This window comes from Melanaphis sacchari, unplaced genomic scaffold (assembly GCF_002803265.2).
Source record: "Melanaphis sacchari strain LSU unplaced genomic scaffold, SCAv2.0 Contig107_pilon_pilon, whole genome shotgun sequence".
In the NCBI taxonomy this organism is placed as follows: Eukaryota; Metazoa; Arthropoda; class Insecta; order Hemiptera; family Aphididae; genus Melanaphis; species Melanaphis sacchari.
The window spans coordinates 477,197-494,023 of record NW_020270407.1 but is presented as its reverse complement, the minus strand read 5'-3'; the positions used below and the strand labels follow the sequence as shown (position 1 = coordinate 494,023).

Below are 16,827 nucleotides of genomic sequence, written 5' to 3'. Positions count from 1 at the left end.
GTCAGACTTGATCATAGGCGGCAATAGGCATACATAAAAAAACATAATATATGAATTAAAAAAATCTATTGTAACTTATGATATTATTTAATATTAATAATTCATGATAAATGAAATGTAAAACAATATCTTTAAATGAGATTTTTAAGTAAACTAAATCTTGGTATTGGCACTATTTCAAATAATTGTGTTGGATATAGAGTCATAAAAAATTGACTACTATTCTCACTATGATATTTTATTTGTTTACCATCCAATCCACAGGAATCCGGAAACTTCAGCATATTTTATTTCCACAGATAGCGTGTCTGTAATTGACATGACTACATAAATATTTTATTAGTTCTGTTTTAACATACATAATATTTCATGATGCATAATTATTTAACATCACAAAACCAATATTATTCTGATTTTATTTCTATTTTGACAGACACTCAAAGATAGTTTGTATTCTAAAATTATAAACTTTTATAAATTATGTATATTAGATTTAATTATTATATTACATTAAAAATTAAAATCTAAAAAATATTCACTATATCTCGTTATCAAAATATATTGTATCTGATGGTATGTATTAATTTGAATCAAATAACTAAACGTCCAATATTCAATGCACTTTTGTCTTTGTACCACCAAATTTAAATCCTTCTGATAATACATTTATAGTTTTATAGTTTTAGTACAACGGTTTCCATCCTGGGGTACGTGAAAAAAAATTGACTAATGGCAGAAAATGTTAAATGTGTTTATTTAAAACGATTCATTTCGAAAATATTCAATATATATTATTGAAAATGAAAATTTGTGTCACAAATTAAAACTTAACCGTCAACTTAACTTATCTAATAGGTATGGAATATAGAATGTATTGTTATTCTTTATTTAAATATTTTAAAAATAGTTATGTAAAAAAATTTAAAAATTATAATGCGGGGTACAAATCAGTAAAGTATTAAACTTAGGAGTACAGAACGAAAAAAAGTTGATAACCGCTGTTATGGCTAGTATATAATAACGCTTCATATCTAGAATTTACGCAATCAACAGATGACCTTACTTAAATAATATGCAACGATAGTGTAAAATAAAAATGAATACTCATAATAAGTCAATCATAGGCCATCCAAAATCTATCTACGCAATATATACAATATACACCAATAGGTTTCACTCCTATTTTAATAAAACGTGTGCCGATCAACTAATTTTTGAAAATGGGCGGTGATTTGCTTCGTTGATTATAACGAAGTAAATATCGCATAATATTATTTGGTCTTTTTAGATATTCAAAATTTAGCCAAATACGTTAAATTTGTTTTGATTGATCTAAATGGATTTCAAGTCTTCTACATAAAATAATCTTTCGTTTTAACAATAAGCAAGTTTTGTATTATTGGGTATAAATATTATATACAAACACAATTACTGTATGAATAACATGAAAAAAGAAAAAGAAAAAAGTATACAGAAATACATTATATTAAATGCGTAAATGCGGTTCGATGTAATCTAGAACGGTACCTTTTTGTACAATTTAGTCGATAATAAACACGTTTTATGTACATAAAAGTGATTTATAGTGACATTTTAAATGTAATACATTGTATTATTATCATAGAAAAGCAATGAAGAGGCGTTACCATTAAAATGATGACAAAAAACAGTAAATAATCATGACCGCAACTATTTTAATTAAATTATTAGGTATGACCACAAATTATGTCTTGTCACAGCCTTTTATCGAACCCTATTATATGTTATATATATAGCCATTTATATTTTACACCCTTAGCAGTTAGCAGTACATAAACACGCAAACGTGGGAAATTGGAAACACATTTCATTGACATAGGGTCTGAATACTGAATTCTGCGGTATACTCCGTATGAGTCATGTTTTCCATTAATCGAATAAAAACATTGTTATCCACTCACACAACAGTAAGTTTTTCATCGTATAACTAACCCTTTATACAAGCCCAATGCAGAATCTTCATCAATGCACATCAAACAAACCCCTCTATTGCTCTTAGTACACGAAATAATAATAATAAATGATGCACCCACTAAAAGTGCAATGCGTGCACAAACATCATAAATCTTCAACTGGCAGAAGATATTTATCAATAATGACACGAATAGTCATTGTGAATTCAAAAACAAGTTTAAGCTACAACTTAAACTACTTATATTGCTTATATAATCGCATTTAACGTGATTTCACGACTACGATTTGTTTGAAAAATAATAACAACTTCAATATTATCTCAAGGACATGAATCAATTATTGACTTTTACTAATCGCATTCAGTTTTATATTAATAATACTATTGATTATTTCTAAATGGTTATCTTATAAGACGCAACTCATCATAAATACCTGATATTTTCTGAACGTTTCTACAACTTTTTTGAGAATTTCGCTGACTGGCACACAAAAACATCCATGAAAGTTAGCGACATCATCTTGGTATACGTTTGTCAACAGTTGTTTTGCTTGCCTCACAAGAACTGCACGTGTTTCGCTATAATTCACATAGTATGGTCCAATAAACTCGTCGACAAGTTGTTGAACAGTAAATACTTTTTGTTGAGGATCCTAGAATAAAAAAACAAAAAATGTAAACGTAATAAAATATTTTCATTAAATTTTAAATGTAGGTACACTTTTTTCAAATAATAATTGAGCATTACAATACATTTAAAAAAATATAGATAATTAAATGTTAAAAAATACAAAATGTATTTATAAGACACATTTTATCAGACGTGGGGAACTAGCTTGTGAGCTATATTAAATAATTATTGAATAATATTATAAATTATTCTAAAAAGAACATAATTTTTTGGTTGTATATTTGGGACACAAAACTGCTGCACACATGACTAAACAGTTAACGCATTTATTATGTAAGACAAGACTATATATTCACTCATTTTTTACCACTTATTTATGTCTTCTGATCACTATTATATTATTATCCAATTAAACTGTAGAAAATATTACCTCTCTGGTTTCAAAAGCGTAATCGAGTTGTTCGAATTACACTAATAACAATAATAATAAACGGGAATAAAAAATAAACACAGGGTGTATTTACATAACCAGTCTCTCGATTTCCCTTACTCAGACGCCCTTGGTTCCGACAAATAAATGGACAGCACTATTATTTTCTCACCCATCTTTTTCTTATTATTCTTCTATTTCTCCGTTTTTTACCGCGTGTGTGGTCTTGGGGTAATATTCCTTGTACAAAGACGATACGCACTCGGGTAATGTTAGTATGGGGACTGTTTAACAATAGTACTTAAATATATATATATTATATACGTGTACTTTATAACTTTATATGAAATGTATTATTCATAGAATAACATCCACAGGAAGTCGAAGATAAGAAAATAGCTATACAGCTATATAATCAAGAGATACATCTTTGTGCAAAATGCTTGCGTATTGCAACAAATTATTTAGAAACAATGAGATTTAATGATTAATTAACAAAAACTAATTTTTGTAGAATTTCTTCTTTTACAACACATGTCCAATTAAATAAAAATATCCAACACTTTAAATATCAACATAAAATTATCTTTAATCATTAGTGACGTCGATTAAACGCCCCTCCTTAAAAAATTTCAATTTAATGCAGTACGTGTCAATAATAACTTGCATAAATTTATGTTTAACGTCATAAATATTTCAAGAGTCACCAGTACCTATTAAAGATGTGAATCGTGATAATATAAGAACGATAACCAAACACTTCTCAGACTGTAATTATATCATACAATTTCAGTGTTTAAATTTTGAACTATTAAACAAAGGATGTAAGTATTAATATTACTAAACGATAAAAAAATTATAAATTATACTTATTCCAGAATACGTAATAATTATTGCAAAAAATAATTGCCTAATAGACATAGTTACAAACTTAGGTACCAATAAACTAATATCATCAAAATAATTTCAACGTAAGCTAAAGCGTATATTATTTTTAAAAGGTCGAAAATCTAGATAACCAAAATAATCGCATTCGAAAACATAGTTCTAGCTGAGCTTGCTTTTTTGTAACATTAATAAGACGTTTTTAAAATTTTAAAAACATTTCGTGATAATCTATTTATTGATCCATTCTCTCTTTTATAAAATGTATAATAATAAATTATAAGTTCAAGTGTTCAACCTGACAGTCTCGCTTTTTGTTAAGTGCATGAGCGTAATTTCACCATATCGTGCATGAAACAAACAAAGAAAACAAAATATCTATACTGCAGGCGACTCCTTAAACTACCTTTGATACACACCTCATCCTTGAGAAAGAAATTGTACCTAAGTATTTCATTGTTATAATAATTTGCAGTAACTGCAAGATTTAAATGCAAAATATCTTAAAAGCTCAACTAAAAGTGTGTCAAATTTGTATATAAATGGTAGTAAAACAAAAAAGTGATTGTAATAAAATATGAAAAAATGTAACTTAGTATCACGTTTATCCCGTTCAACAGTTCCGTTCTCACGGATGGTCAATATCAAGTATTCACATCAGGCGTAATAAAAAAAAAATTAACTTGAGGAATATCAGATGAACTATAAAGCTGGCGAAGTTCTTGTAATATTCCATTGTTATACATTGTTTTATGGGGCTATTTGTTTAATAATATTGCGCTAAATATCTCAGCCAAAGATCACTGGTTGGTGGGTTGACACAATAGTATCGATTGGCCTATAAAACGCGCTTGTCGTGTGTATTATAACCTTTAATCGACCCGGATGAATTTGGACCTATACCTAGCTCTCCCGAGATTTGGACCACGCGCGATGGTCACGAACTGCCGTATATAAACAGGCCGGAGGTCATCATTGCTTCTTGTCGGCTATATACTGTGTAATCCACGTGTTATTCTATCAATACGCGCGTAGGGGCAGATATTATAGTGGAGACTTTACTAGACACAATCATTATTGGGATCTTGGTTCGGCTGAGACAAAGACTAAGACAGCGAGATGTAATAACTCAACATTTTTTTTTTTTAGTCTGATATGATTTTAATAGCATTGTACATACGATGTTATTTTTGTGGTTGTCCGCTTGAACACTAAAACCCATCTGTCGAAATATCAAGGTTCTCCATACAGAATGACATGACCTGGGATGAGCTATAAGAGGATAACTGGATACTGGTCAAAAATATTACCTACTTAAGTACAATGTAATCCTACATGAGAACAGTGAGGAGGCCGCACCGTAAGACACTCATTATTATAATACACAGACGATATAACATTATTTTATAATGTAAAATAATCATTTAAGGTGCTTAGCCGTGTATAGATTTTGTCGGTATAATTAGAAGTTATAATTGTTTACACAATAAATGTCTCTAAAGTCTACATAAATTATCTAAATACGCATAATATTCCACGAGAAATCTGAAAATGACAACAATACTGTACGCCACCCAATCACAGATAAATATAATATTATGTACGCATGCTACAATTACAGTTTTAAAACGAGAAAATAAATATAAGATACAATATAATATAGCATTATAAACATTAGAATACTTCAAAGACGGATACGATAATATTTCATGATTGGTATACACTTTTTTTTTGATAAAAAAAATACTTGGTAGGTATTTAAAATGAAACACTCAACAACACTTCTACGCAGTATCTACAAATATAAAAATAAATGTCGACTACATTTTTAAACTTGATGAATATAACCTACGTATAACTATAATAAATTAAAAATTAATAATCGGTTAGGATGTAATCGTTTAGTTGAATAAGTACCCGTTTTTAATCAATAATTATCACGAACATCCATGCGAGTACGATCCGACGAAAGTAAACGAAATAACGAACAGAATGAAAACGATACGTATAAGTACCTACTATTATACTTGCAAGGCGGAAAAATGCGAAAACCGGTAACGCAAAATATTACGGTGCAGCGACTCATCGGCGACGCGCGTGTGAATGAATCATTCAAGAACTTCACTGGCACAGCAATGTTACGGCCGACTATGTTTAATAATAATATATACACTATACAGTATATTATTATAAATTATATTTACTTAACCTCGACGAGCATATATATATATATACTCACACACATACACAGGTACACACACACACGTTACATATTATTATACAACAACATTATTATTCAGACGACGACAGAGGCGGCGGCGGTGGCACAATCAATTATTCAAATATTAGCGACTGTTTCATTTTCTTTTTACTTTTTGCGACTGCCGCAACCAAACCGAAACGTGCGCACACGAATAGCTACAATACACTATATAGGCACGATGGTAGGTATATAATAATGTATACTGTATACCACTGCGCCCATGTTGCCGCCGTATCCGGTAGGTTTTATTTATTTACCATTATTATTATTATTTTTCCTATAATATATTTTTACAGGCGGCACACACAGTTCGCGGACGACGATAATGATAATAATAATTGTATTCAGTTTGCGCGAACCCATAAATCGGCCGAGCCGGGTGGTGTCGTGCGAGCTGCGAGCGCGTGGGAGACGAGTGATACGTCAAATCCAACGAGAGCCGACGACGACTGCGGGGGAGCGCTATGTAAGCGTACTTATATTATATAGACGTGTATAAGTACACATTTTATATATTACATGTACTATATAATATAATATACGTACTTAACTCGCGCCCGGTTGTTGCGTTACAGCCGTCAACGGCCGTGTCGTTAGTGTCTACGCAAAGTAAAAAAGAATCGACGACGATATATTATTCCAATGCGAAGGTAAATATAAAGATACCTACGCGTCACAAGTATAATAATATACCAAACATATATAGAAATATAATTATATAAAATACATGCACTAAATATATGCCTGCAAGGTGATTAGCGTATCACAAACCAGTCAGTACCTATCTGAAAAAAATATAAAAAAATTTAAATTTACAAAATATAATTGTTAAGAAAAAATTCCGATATTCATAGAAAATATTTAAAATAAAGTGCGTATTAAACTATTTTAAAATAATTAAAAACTCCTAGTTTACTCGTATTTCCTAATATATTACTTGATTTGTGGTGAAGATGATTACTATGTATACGTATAATATGTTGTAATAACTTACTAAGGCTAAGGACTTCATGCCCTAAAAAACCTCAAAGTATATGTTTGCTCAATTTAAATGACAAAATATACTCACATAATATGCATTAAAATATTATTTTAATTTTTAATTAGATTTTTAATAAATTAACTCTATAGTTATTAATCCTCAAAATTAGTTAGTATAGTATGTTACTTATTATGAATATTATTAATTATTATTTAATTAAAAAATATTCTATTAAAAAAAATATATATCAAATTATTATTATTCAAAATGATTTCATACATAAATTTTGTTATTAACAAAAACATACACAAAATCTACAATCATATCAGGAAACTAATCGAATATGCACTTGTAAGTGAAAAAGTGTCAAATTTACAAAATTCTAAATACAATTTAAAATATGATCTCATTATAATATAATAAAAAAAAAATCATTTGTACATAATTAATCTTTATTTTTAACTGTATATTTATTTGAAATTAAATAATCAAATTATACGTTTTTTTTTTTTTTGTTCATAAGATTTTAGTTTTGACTAAACGAGAATATAAATCTTGATTTAATGTATTTTTTATAAATAGCCACAGTTTATATGTACCTAAATACATATACGCTTAAAAAACTATTTTTAGTCAGGCAACAGTGACTAGGAAAAGTTTATTTTGCTTTGATAGTTTATTACAAACAAAGTTAGTTTATATTTTCGTACATAAAAGTATAATAGACTACACGTTATATAATTGAGATTTTCGGGGTTTTATTTTTATTTTTATTTTTACTATACATACTATGTTTAATAGCCAATATTCTCAAAGCTGGATCAAAGGATTTTAACACAACAATCAAAAATAATAATTTAATAATTTTAATAGAACTATTTTTGAAACTGAAATACAACTTAAAAATGTCATTACAATATTAGATATTATCTTTAAAAATAGAAAATTACTTTTCTAGCAATTACATTTCATATCTTTATACTTGATGGTTAATTAATTTATAATTTATAAAGAAAATAAAACAACAAAAAATTGTTTATTAACACATAACTAATTTATGTGGTTATTAATTTATTTTATCCATCAGTCAATATTTATAAATATTTAGTTAAGTTATATTCCTTGTATTATTTTAAAGATATTTGTCACCAAATTACTTGTATATAAAAAAAATATTTATTATTTATACAGTAAAATATAATAAATAAGGTTGATTAAGTATTAAAAAGAAATTATATTTAATTAAATAATTGTTTTTACAAAAATAATTTATGCATATAAAATGTAGGTCATAAAAATTATTTAGCAATTATTTTATAAGATTTTGGAATATTCGTGTTAAATTTTTATAAGAAGGTTATAATAATTTAAATAAGATCTGTAAATATGACATAAGCTTTATTGTATAGTTTTTTTTTTTTTTTTTATCCTGTTTATGACACTAATTATTTCTAATATAAGTAATTTGTTTTGATCAGTATTATTTAATTAATATTTTAGGTAAAAATTTATCTAAGACTTATTTTACAATTCTTTCATCAAGATTTTAATAATGAAAATAATATAATATGTAAATAATATTTTAGACTTAACAGAGTTATAAGTACATATTATTAAAATCATTATTTCATCGACATTTAAAATGCCTAACAAGCATAACTTTTAACTTGCCCGTCCTTGGGTTTCGAGCCTACACGTCGTCATATATCGTATCGTCATTGACCTCTCTCGGCAGCGGCGGCGGCGGCGTTCAGCTAATGACAACAGTTATACATCGAACTCCGATGACACTACAATATTGTAAAGCCACAATATTATAGGCGTGTAATACCAATATCATCGTACGAATCAAATAATAATGTATCGCCGCGTTTAGCGGACGCTAAACCCAAATCGTTAATTTTCATTTTTCATTAACGCTCAAGTGCGCACAACACGCATAGCACGCGTATCACATGTGAACGCGATCGTATCGGCATAAACCGTCATTTTCATTATATTATAATAATATTATTATTATACTGCTATACGCGCATACTAATAGGTTTGCACGGGAATGAGTCATGGGGTGTAGGTATTGAAATAATATAGGTATGACCGACGTCGTATTATAATGCACGTTGGTTGTTGAATGAGTCGATATGGACCCGCTGCAGTATTATAGACTATAATTTATATTTGACACGTGCGTTTGAGTTTAAATAATAAATTATAATATTATAGTACAATCATCGATACGGTTATGATGATTGCACATTCAGATGAGTTCGGTGAAAGCAAAAAATAGTAACGATTAATTAAAACGTTCGTGGGACATCGTCGTCTCTGTTTTACAGACGCGTTGTACACAAACGATATTTATAATACTCTGATAATTACTTGATATATTATGCATTAACATTAAACCGCGTAGTTTGATTTTAATACGTTACATTTTTTTTACGCTTCATTTGCAACTGCCATAAATATTATAATTTAATAAAAAAAAAAAAAAGTAAATTATTATATTATATCTTAATTGATAAACGACCACATTTCCAATTATTATTATGAAATTCACTACTATCTAAACACATTATAAAAATAATAATCAATTACTTAAAAAACTACCATGGGCAGTAAATTATGATGGAAAAAACGTACGTAATTATGTATACACACTATAATACAGTAGTATTATCTACGCTCAAATTTATTTTAAGTTTGATTCATCAATTTAACTTTTTTTTAAATCGTAATTATTATTTAAAAAAAAAAAAAAATGATTTATGAAGCATAATTTCTGATCGTTAGAAAACTAGGTACCAATAATGAATAATAACCACATAAGATAGAACATTAATTTAATTATGTCACGGACGTTGAACACACTATAATATCGGAACCTAACCTGATTTTGCGTCTCGTGAAAGATGTTTATACAAATTATGTACCACTATAATAGACAGGTATTACTTTTTTTTTCGTTTTTAAGAGTTTTACTACAACAAGTTTTCCGAATAACTTGAATTCGGCTTGAAGTAAAAACTATCAACAAAGTAACGAAATCAGATAAAGAAATTAAATTAAATAATAAAATGGAAATTTGTACAAATCTTGGATATTAAAATAGTATAAATTTAATTTTTGAACAGCATATATTTAATTAATGTATGAATAAACTTATATTATACCTATTATTAACTAAATTGATTTTTTATTAGATAAGATTCAAGTAATTCAACCATACATTCTATTTTAGATATATTACATTCGGCGAACAAATTTTTAATAGAGTTGTGTATATTTTATTTGTTTACTTATTTATTGACCATATTGTATTATTTTTCATATTGACTTTTAATTAGATTTAATGTATAATTATTTTTTCGTTACATCATAGTTTCATCATACATTCAAAAAATTATTATTTATTATTCATATGATTATTAATTGTTTAAATCCCTGATTAAAAGATACGAATTGCGTCTCGAACTATTTGGGACGCAATTCGTGTTCACATTTTTTACAAGACACAACTCATATGCTCCCTATAATATTGTATTCTTACGAAACTTTGACAATTCTTACATACCGACTTCTTATCGAAATCCATTTGAATTGAATAGATGGATAAAGATAAAGTTTCTTTCACACATAAAGACTGAAAAGTTGAACAGATGTGAATATGATATAATATTATGTATTATAATACATTCTCAGCAGTTTTTTGACTTTTCGACTGGATGAAACAAAACTACATATCTTTGTATACGCCCGTTAAATAAATCGGGGAAAGAAAAATATACGTTCCTGAACACTATGTACACGACTTTATACTTATACTGTCTTACAAAATTAGGTTTGGAAAAATATCGGAAGGACGGCGAAATGGAACGCCTTCTCCCTTCTTGTGGACCCCTCTCACAAACGCACAATATATAAACACACACCGATACGATTTAAGCACGAGTATTGTAAAGAAAAAAGATGTATATAATATGGGACGCGCACCATAAAATAAACTATAAGTGTTTTAAACAGTCATCTGGAACGAACGCGCTCGGAAAACGAACCGTAAAACGTCATACTCTAACTTATACACACGCACATAATATAAATATATAGCCATATATGTGTATAGAGTTCGAGTGTTTGTGTGCACACGGTAAGTCTGTACGATAGAAATATTACAATATTATCGTACGCACGACGATCGACGTTATTCTTACGCGCACGTACAAACGCTAAACTCGTACAATATAATATTAATAGTAATATAAATAATATATTCATAATATAATACCTATACGACGATCATCGTCAACTCTCGTCGGCACACCAGAAATAGAACCTCTCCTCCGCGTGTAATTTATTACAACCACTAGCACGGCGCGGCGGTCGGGTTCGCTCTTCGAAAACCGTCGGACCACATGACCCCAAAAACCCACTGCAAGGGAAAGGGGTGGACAGTGGTAGCGGTACGACGACCGAGCGTTTAATGGCCCGTAACCGAGGTGCTCCCGAAACATGCGAAGTGAGGCGAGGATGGGGTGACGGTGGGTGTGTGGTGAGCTCGACGCACGTGGTAAATATAATACGTAATACCTACTATAATAATCGGTATTTTTAGTCGACGTACGTCAAACGGTATAGCCGCCTACTCCATCTGTCGGATATAATATTATAATATGTGACTATATAGTGACTACGATATTCGCCGCCGTAAGGGATGTAAAAACGGGTGGTGACGCTTCAACGCAGATTTTACCGAACCCCTTCCAAGTTCGACCACCCATATGACTGTTAAGTTCCTTCGTCAAATAATAATAATAGTACGGGTTGACATTAGATATTTATGTCTTAGGATTTTAATTTCCTACTGATACAGGAAAAACTATATATTATTTTACTATAAAAGTTAATAGTTAATTTACTGTTTATTTTTAATGTTCATTACACATATAATAAAAAATATAAATAGGTATTGGTGTATATATACTATTATAGACACATCATACAAAATGACCTGATATGTCATGTTAAAGGCAGTTAAGATGATCTATTCCCTTCTACATCTCAAAAATACATAAATACATTTCTCATTGTTTATAAGTAAACTCATTTATAAAAATATACGGTACATAAATATAATATGTTAAGTTTTTAACGATATCTAGATGCAATATTGTATATGTTTATTGTTCATCAATACAAGCATTTAATTTATATCACTTATAGGTGCATATTTTGTTAGTCCCTCTTTTTTTAATTTCCTAACCTGACATTGCGTCGACTTGTTACATTTTCGAAGTGCAACTGGACAGTTATTGCATTGACGATAAACTAAATACGTATAACCACAGCACACTTGAAATTCGATTGTGGCACTGTTGACATATTAAATAAAACATATCATATTAGATCGCGTAGGAGGCCAAAATTTTCTTTCGAATAGTTGGTTAATAACATCATCGTGTTTTCTAAGAGACTATATAATATACATATAATAATATATAGAACAGTGGTCGGCAACCTTTTTGAAATCTTGGGCCACATTCACAAAATGTAAAAAGTTTCGAGGGCCGCTCAAAAATAAAAATGTCATACCTTTATTATTTATTTAGTGAGAAAAGGCCTGTTCATATACGCACGTTTATTCAAACATACTTAAGTATTTTGCAGCTATTATTTTTATTTTTGCAAATTCTGAAGGGAGTTCAGAAAAAAACAGTGAAGGTGAAAGTTTAAATGCATTTTTAAGAGTATCATAAATCTATCATTTCCATTTGAAGATTAACAAGAACTTCATTAATATCTATATTAAATGTATTTGAGAGTAATGTCAAGTATTATGAACATTTTTAATGTTGAAAGCATTTATTGAATTCATATTGAAGTGTCGAAATACTTTCAACAAACTTAATTGTCGAAAACAAGAATTTCGACGATTCAAACAAACACTTATACATGCTAGAAAATATGTTAGTTCATTAAGTTCAATATGAGACCGTAAAAGTTTTAACTCGGTGTCAAACGATTTAATATGAGACCACGTATCAGAAAAAAATTGATTTTTACCTTGTAGTTTTATATTAAGAGTTCATTTATATACTTCAATATATCAACGAAAAATAGCATTCACTACACTACACACATCATGTTATATTTTATCATGACTGATTAAATAAAATGTGCATTTAAATAATTATTTTTATTGAATATGTTTGAAATTTTGTTATATTATATGCAGTTACTAGTTATATAATATGAAATTAAATTTCGTCAAACGGGCCGCCGGTTGCCGACCACTGGTATAAACACTGTAATTTTACAACATTAAAAAAAATAAAAGTCACGATAATATACTTTATTAAGAACAATTAATTTGGCAAATAGCATTTAGCAACAGGTAGTTTTTAATAAAAGCGTCCAGGTTAATTTTAAGCCGTAACCATTATGTATTAGTAGTTTTTTTATAAATCCAACAATTATTTTAATGAATTACAAGAGTTCTCCCCTTAAACTACTAAAGGGTATTTATAATCATTCCATTTATATAATATTGTTTTATTAACTTTAAATTGGTTAATTTAACAAGCTTACAAAATTTAATAGGTATTATAAATCTATGTAACTATATGGACTGTGCGTAACAATCATAATTTGTATCACGTGTCATATTTAGATATTGTATGTATCGTTTTAATAGGTCATGTTGTTTCGAATACATAGAATGTGATTATTCAATACTTACCTAATAAAACATAAATTCTTTCTTTTCAAAATCATAAAATATCACGTATAATAAACGATGGAAACTATAAGTATGTTCTATGACGATTTTATTCATCTTTAGTTTTAAATTTACAGTTTTTAATGCGTTTCATTCAACGAACAAAAAATAGCAGACCATTCATTTTATCGAAAAACACATATTATTTTAAAAACATTTATTAACTTTTTTGAAAATTTGTTTTTACATAATTTTACAAGTCATTATATATAAGACAATATAAATGAAACAAAATTATATACTTTACCATTTTTAAGATAGTTTTAATAACCTACAATTATAATTCCTTATTCGAAAACAGGGTATTTTTAAATAAAGTTTGGATAAATTTTTATGTGTAATATATATTTAAAGTTATATGATAAGTGACACTACAATATTTCATAGAATGTTTGTCTACTACTCAACAGCTCATCTAAACTTTAAGAACTATATAACCTCAAACCTAATAATTATTCGTCCAAATTTTATTTTCATAAATCAAAATACTGAGAATTATATCTTTCATAAAAAGAAATCTTAAAAGTAATAACGATATAAACAGCAAAACAATTTTTCCAAAACAGTAGTCTTATAATCTAAATCGTAAAAATATTTTAAAACGTTAATAAGCACTATAAAATGAATCGTTTTATATAAATTTATTTAATATCTCGAGGTATGTGGAATGTAGAACAAGACGCGCATGATAGCAGATATAGCTAAATATATATAGATACAAATAAATTAGGTTATGTTATTATAAACAAGCGTACTACAAACTTTAGTTTATTAATTATTAGACAATGACAGAAACGTATTTTTCCCGGCAAAATCAGTAGAAATAGTGTTGTAGATTTTTACCAGACGGGATAATAGATATCGCTCAGGTGGTTCGCGACGACCGCTCATATATTACATATCAGCAACTTGTTTACTCGCGCAGTGTATATACATTCTAATATATAATATTATCCTAAATAATAATATATATTCAAACGGTAAATAAGGGTGTGAACAATGGCGGCCAGTTAATATAAACCGGAAAATAGTTTTTATTCTCATACAACGCATGATTACACAAATTCTTAATTCTAGTACACTTTGCAATACATTTAAAATACAAATTTTACCATCAGTAACAATTAATTTTTTATTTAATTTATATTTAATTACTTCTGACTAAGTGCTTTAGAATCTGAATAGTTTGAATTATATTTACAAAACCAACTTTGGTCATACAACTCTGCTGCAGATAAATAGTAAAAAGTAAATTTAATTCAACCAAATATTTAAGTGAAAAACAAATACATAGTTAAATATAATGTAGATTTTACTTTCAGTGTTTGCTGCAACGCGTTTGAACAAAAATAACAACCAACAATTGTATATTAAAACTAACGTTAATTTTTATCGCTTCTTTTATCTCTCATGCCATATTTACGATTTATCAATATGTGTATATGTGTACATATATATGTACAATCTATATGTGTTTATAAGACTGTTGAATATATTATTAGGTACTTAATTGTATAAACTTAGACTGGTGGACTCGATAACGCTATGTTAAAGTAGATAATAATCAGCATTATAATATATTTGTACATCTATAACATAACACGGACATTCGAAATACAATACTATATATCGTTGTAGCGTTTTCGAACGGATATCCATTAGTAATCGACCAAGTATTCTGTTCGAATCGTTATAAGTTATAACCATCAGATACGTAACTACCCTAATAACTATACAATATCATCGATCTTATAATAACGTCACGTACAGTTATACGTCTCAGTCTCATTAAAACAAATCATTACATATAGCGATTTTAACGTCAAGAATAATCCATTTCATCGTGTTATTTTCAATATCGACATAATCTTTGATGACCCTGTGATCGAATTCAAAGGGAACGATTGTATCTCGGGTACCTCTATTTTTAATATTTCGACTTACGAGCAAATCACGAGACGGCTGCAAACACCACCATACTCGTGGGATTTAACGAGACTATCTACGTTCGTATTACGGTACGACGCGTCGCCAAATTACGTTTGTCGGGTGGATTCGAAAAATCACGGTTTAGTCGATTGACCCGGCACAGCGGTAAAAATATGTACGCATCACCTGACCGCTGCACGACCTCGTCGACGAACACCCTGTACCGCACAATATATAGGGGGTACACATCACACATGCATCACAGCGTCAACCTCGCCGAGTGAGGCTCGGCTCAGCAAATACTAAACCGTAACACCAATACCCATAAAATAATGTACAAGTAACAACGTGCTACTAGCATCAACATTCACGTGCGCGCACGACGAGCCGGCCGCCGCGGGGCTTTTCCGCAGACGGCCGTCGGCGAACCGCGCGTGCAGCGAGGCGGCGCGTTCGTCGGCGCCGCCGGCACCGGTCGCGGATCTGGTTCGGTACACGGACACGTGTCTGTGACGACGTGTTCGGTGACGAAGTGGTCGGCACGGCGGCGCGTCCACCGCCTGGCCTCGAGCGCCGGCCGGAGCGGGTTATGGGGTGTCGCGGCCGGCCGGTCAGAGGAGCGTTCGTCGACCGCGGTATCGCGCGCGGTCTCGGAGGAGGCGGCGGCGACAACTTCTGACCTCGCTAACCTTCACATCGGCGTCTGCCGGTAGTGCCGTTTTGTTGCTGTTGTTGTTGTTGTTGTTGTTGTGGTGGTGGTGGTGTTGATGGTTGTTGTTGTTGTTGTTGTTGCCGCTGCTGTTCTTTTTGTCGCCGTTGTTCTTCTTGTTCTTCTTCGAGAACTGACGGTAGAAATGGCCGACCGCTGCGCCCGTCGCGGCCATAGCCGTCGTCGCGGCAGTCGCGGGAGTCGCGGGACTCGGCGAATCCGTTTCGGTGGCGATGCTCTCGGTGGTCTGCGAACGAGAAAACAACAAAATA

The 16,827-nt window shown here is 30.1% G+C and overlaps 1 protein-coding gene across 2 annotated transcripts in view; it reads right to left on the bottom strand.

Moving 5' to 3' along the window:
* Window positions 1-16,827, bottom strand: part of LOC112603399 (puratrophin-1-like) — a 163,318-nt gene that overhangs the window by 122,581 nt on the left and 23,910 nt on the right. Inside the window, exons 1-2 of one of the 2 annotated variants that reach the window (XM_025351936.1) lie at window positions 6,418-6,442; window positions 2,386-2,604 (exon numbers count right to left, since the gene is read on the bottom strand). In XM_025351936.1, the coding sequence (XP_025207721.1) occupies window positions 2,386-2,604; window positions 6,418-6,420 (222 nt within the window). In that variant the 5' untranslated portion in view covers window positions 6,421-6,442. Of the gene's footprint in view, window positions 1-2,385; window positions 2,605-6,417; window positions 6,443-16,827 lie in introns of those variants that run through there. The other variant, XM_025351935.1, reaches the window with a different exon arrangement.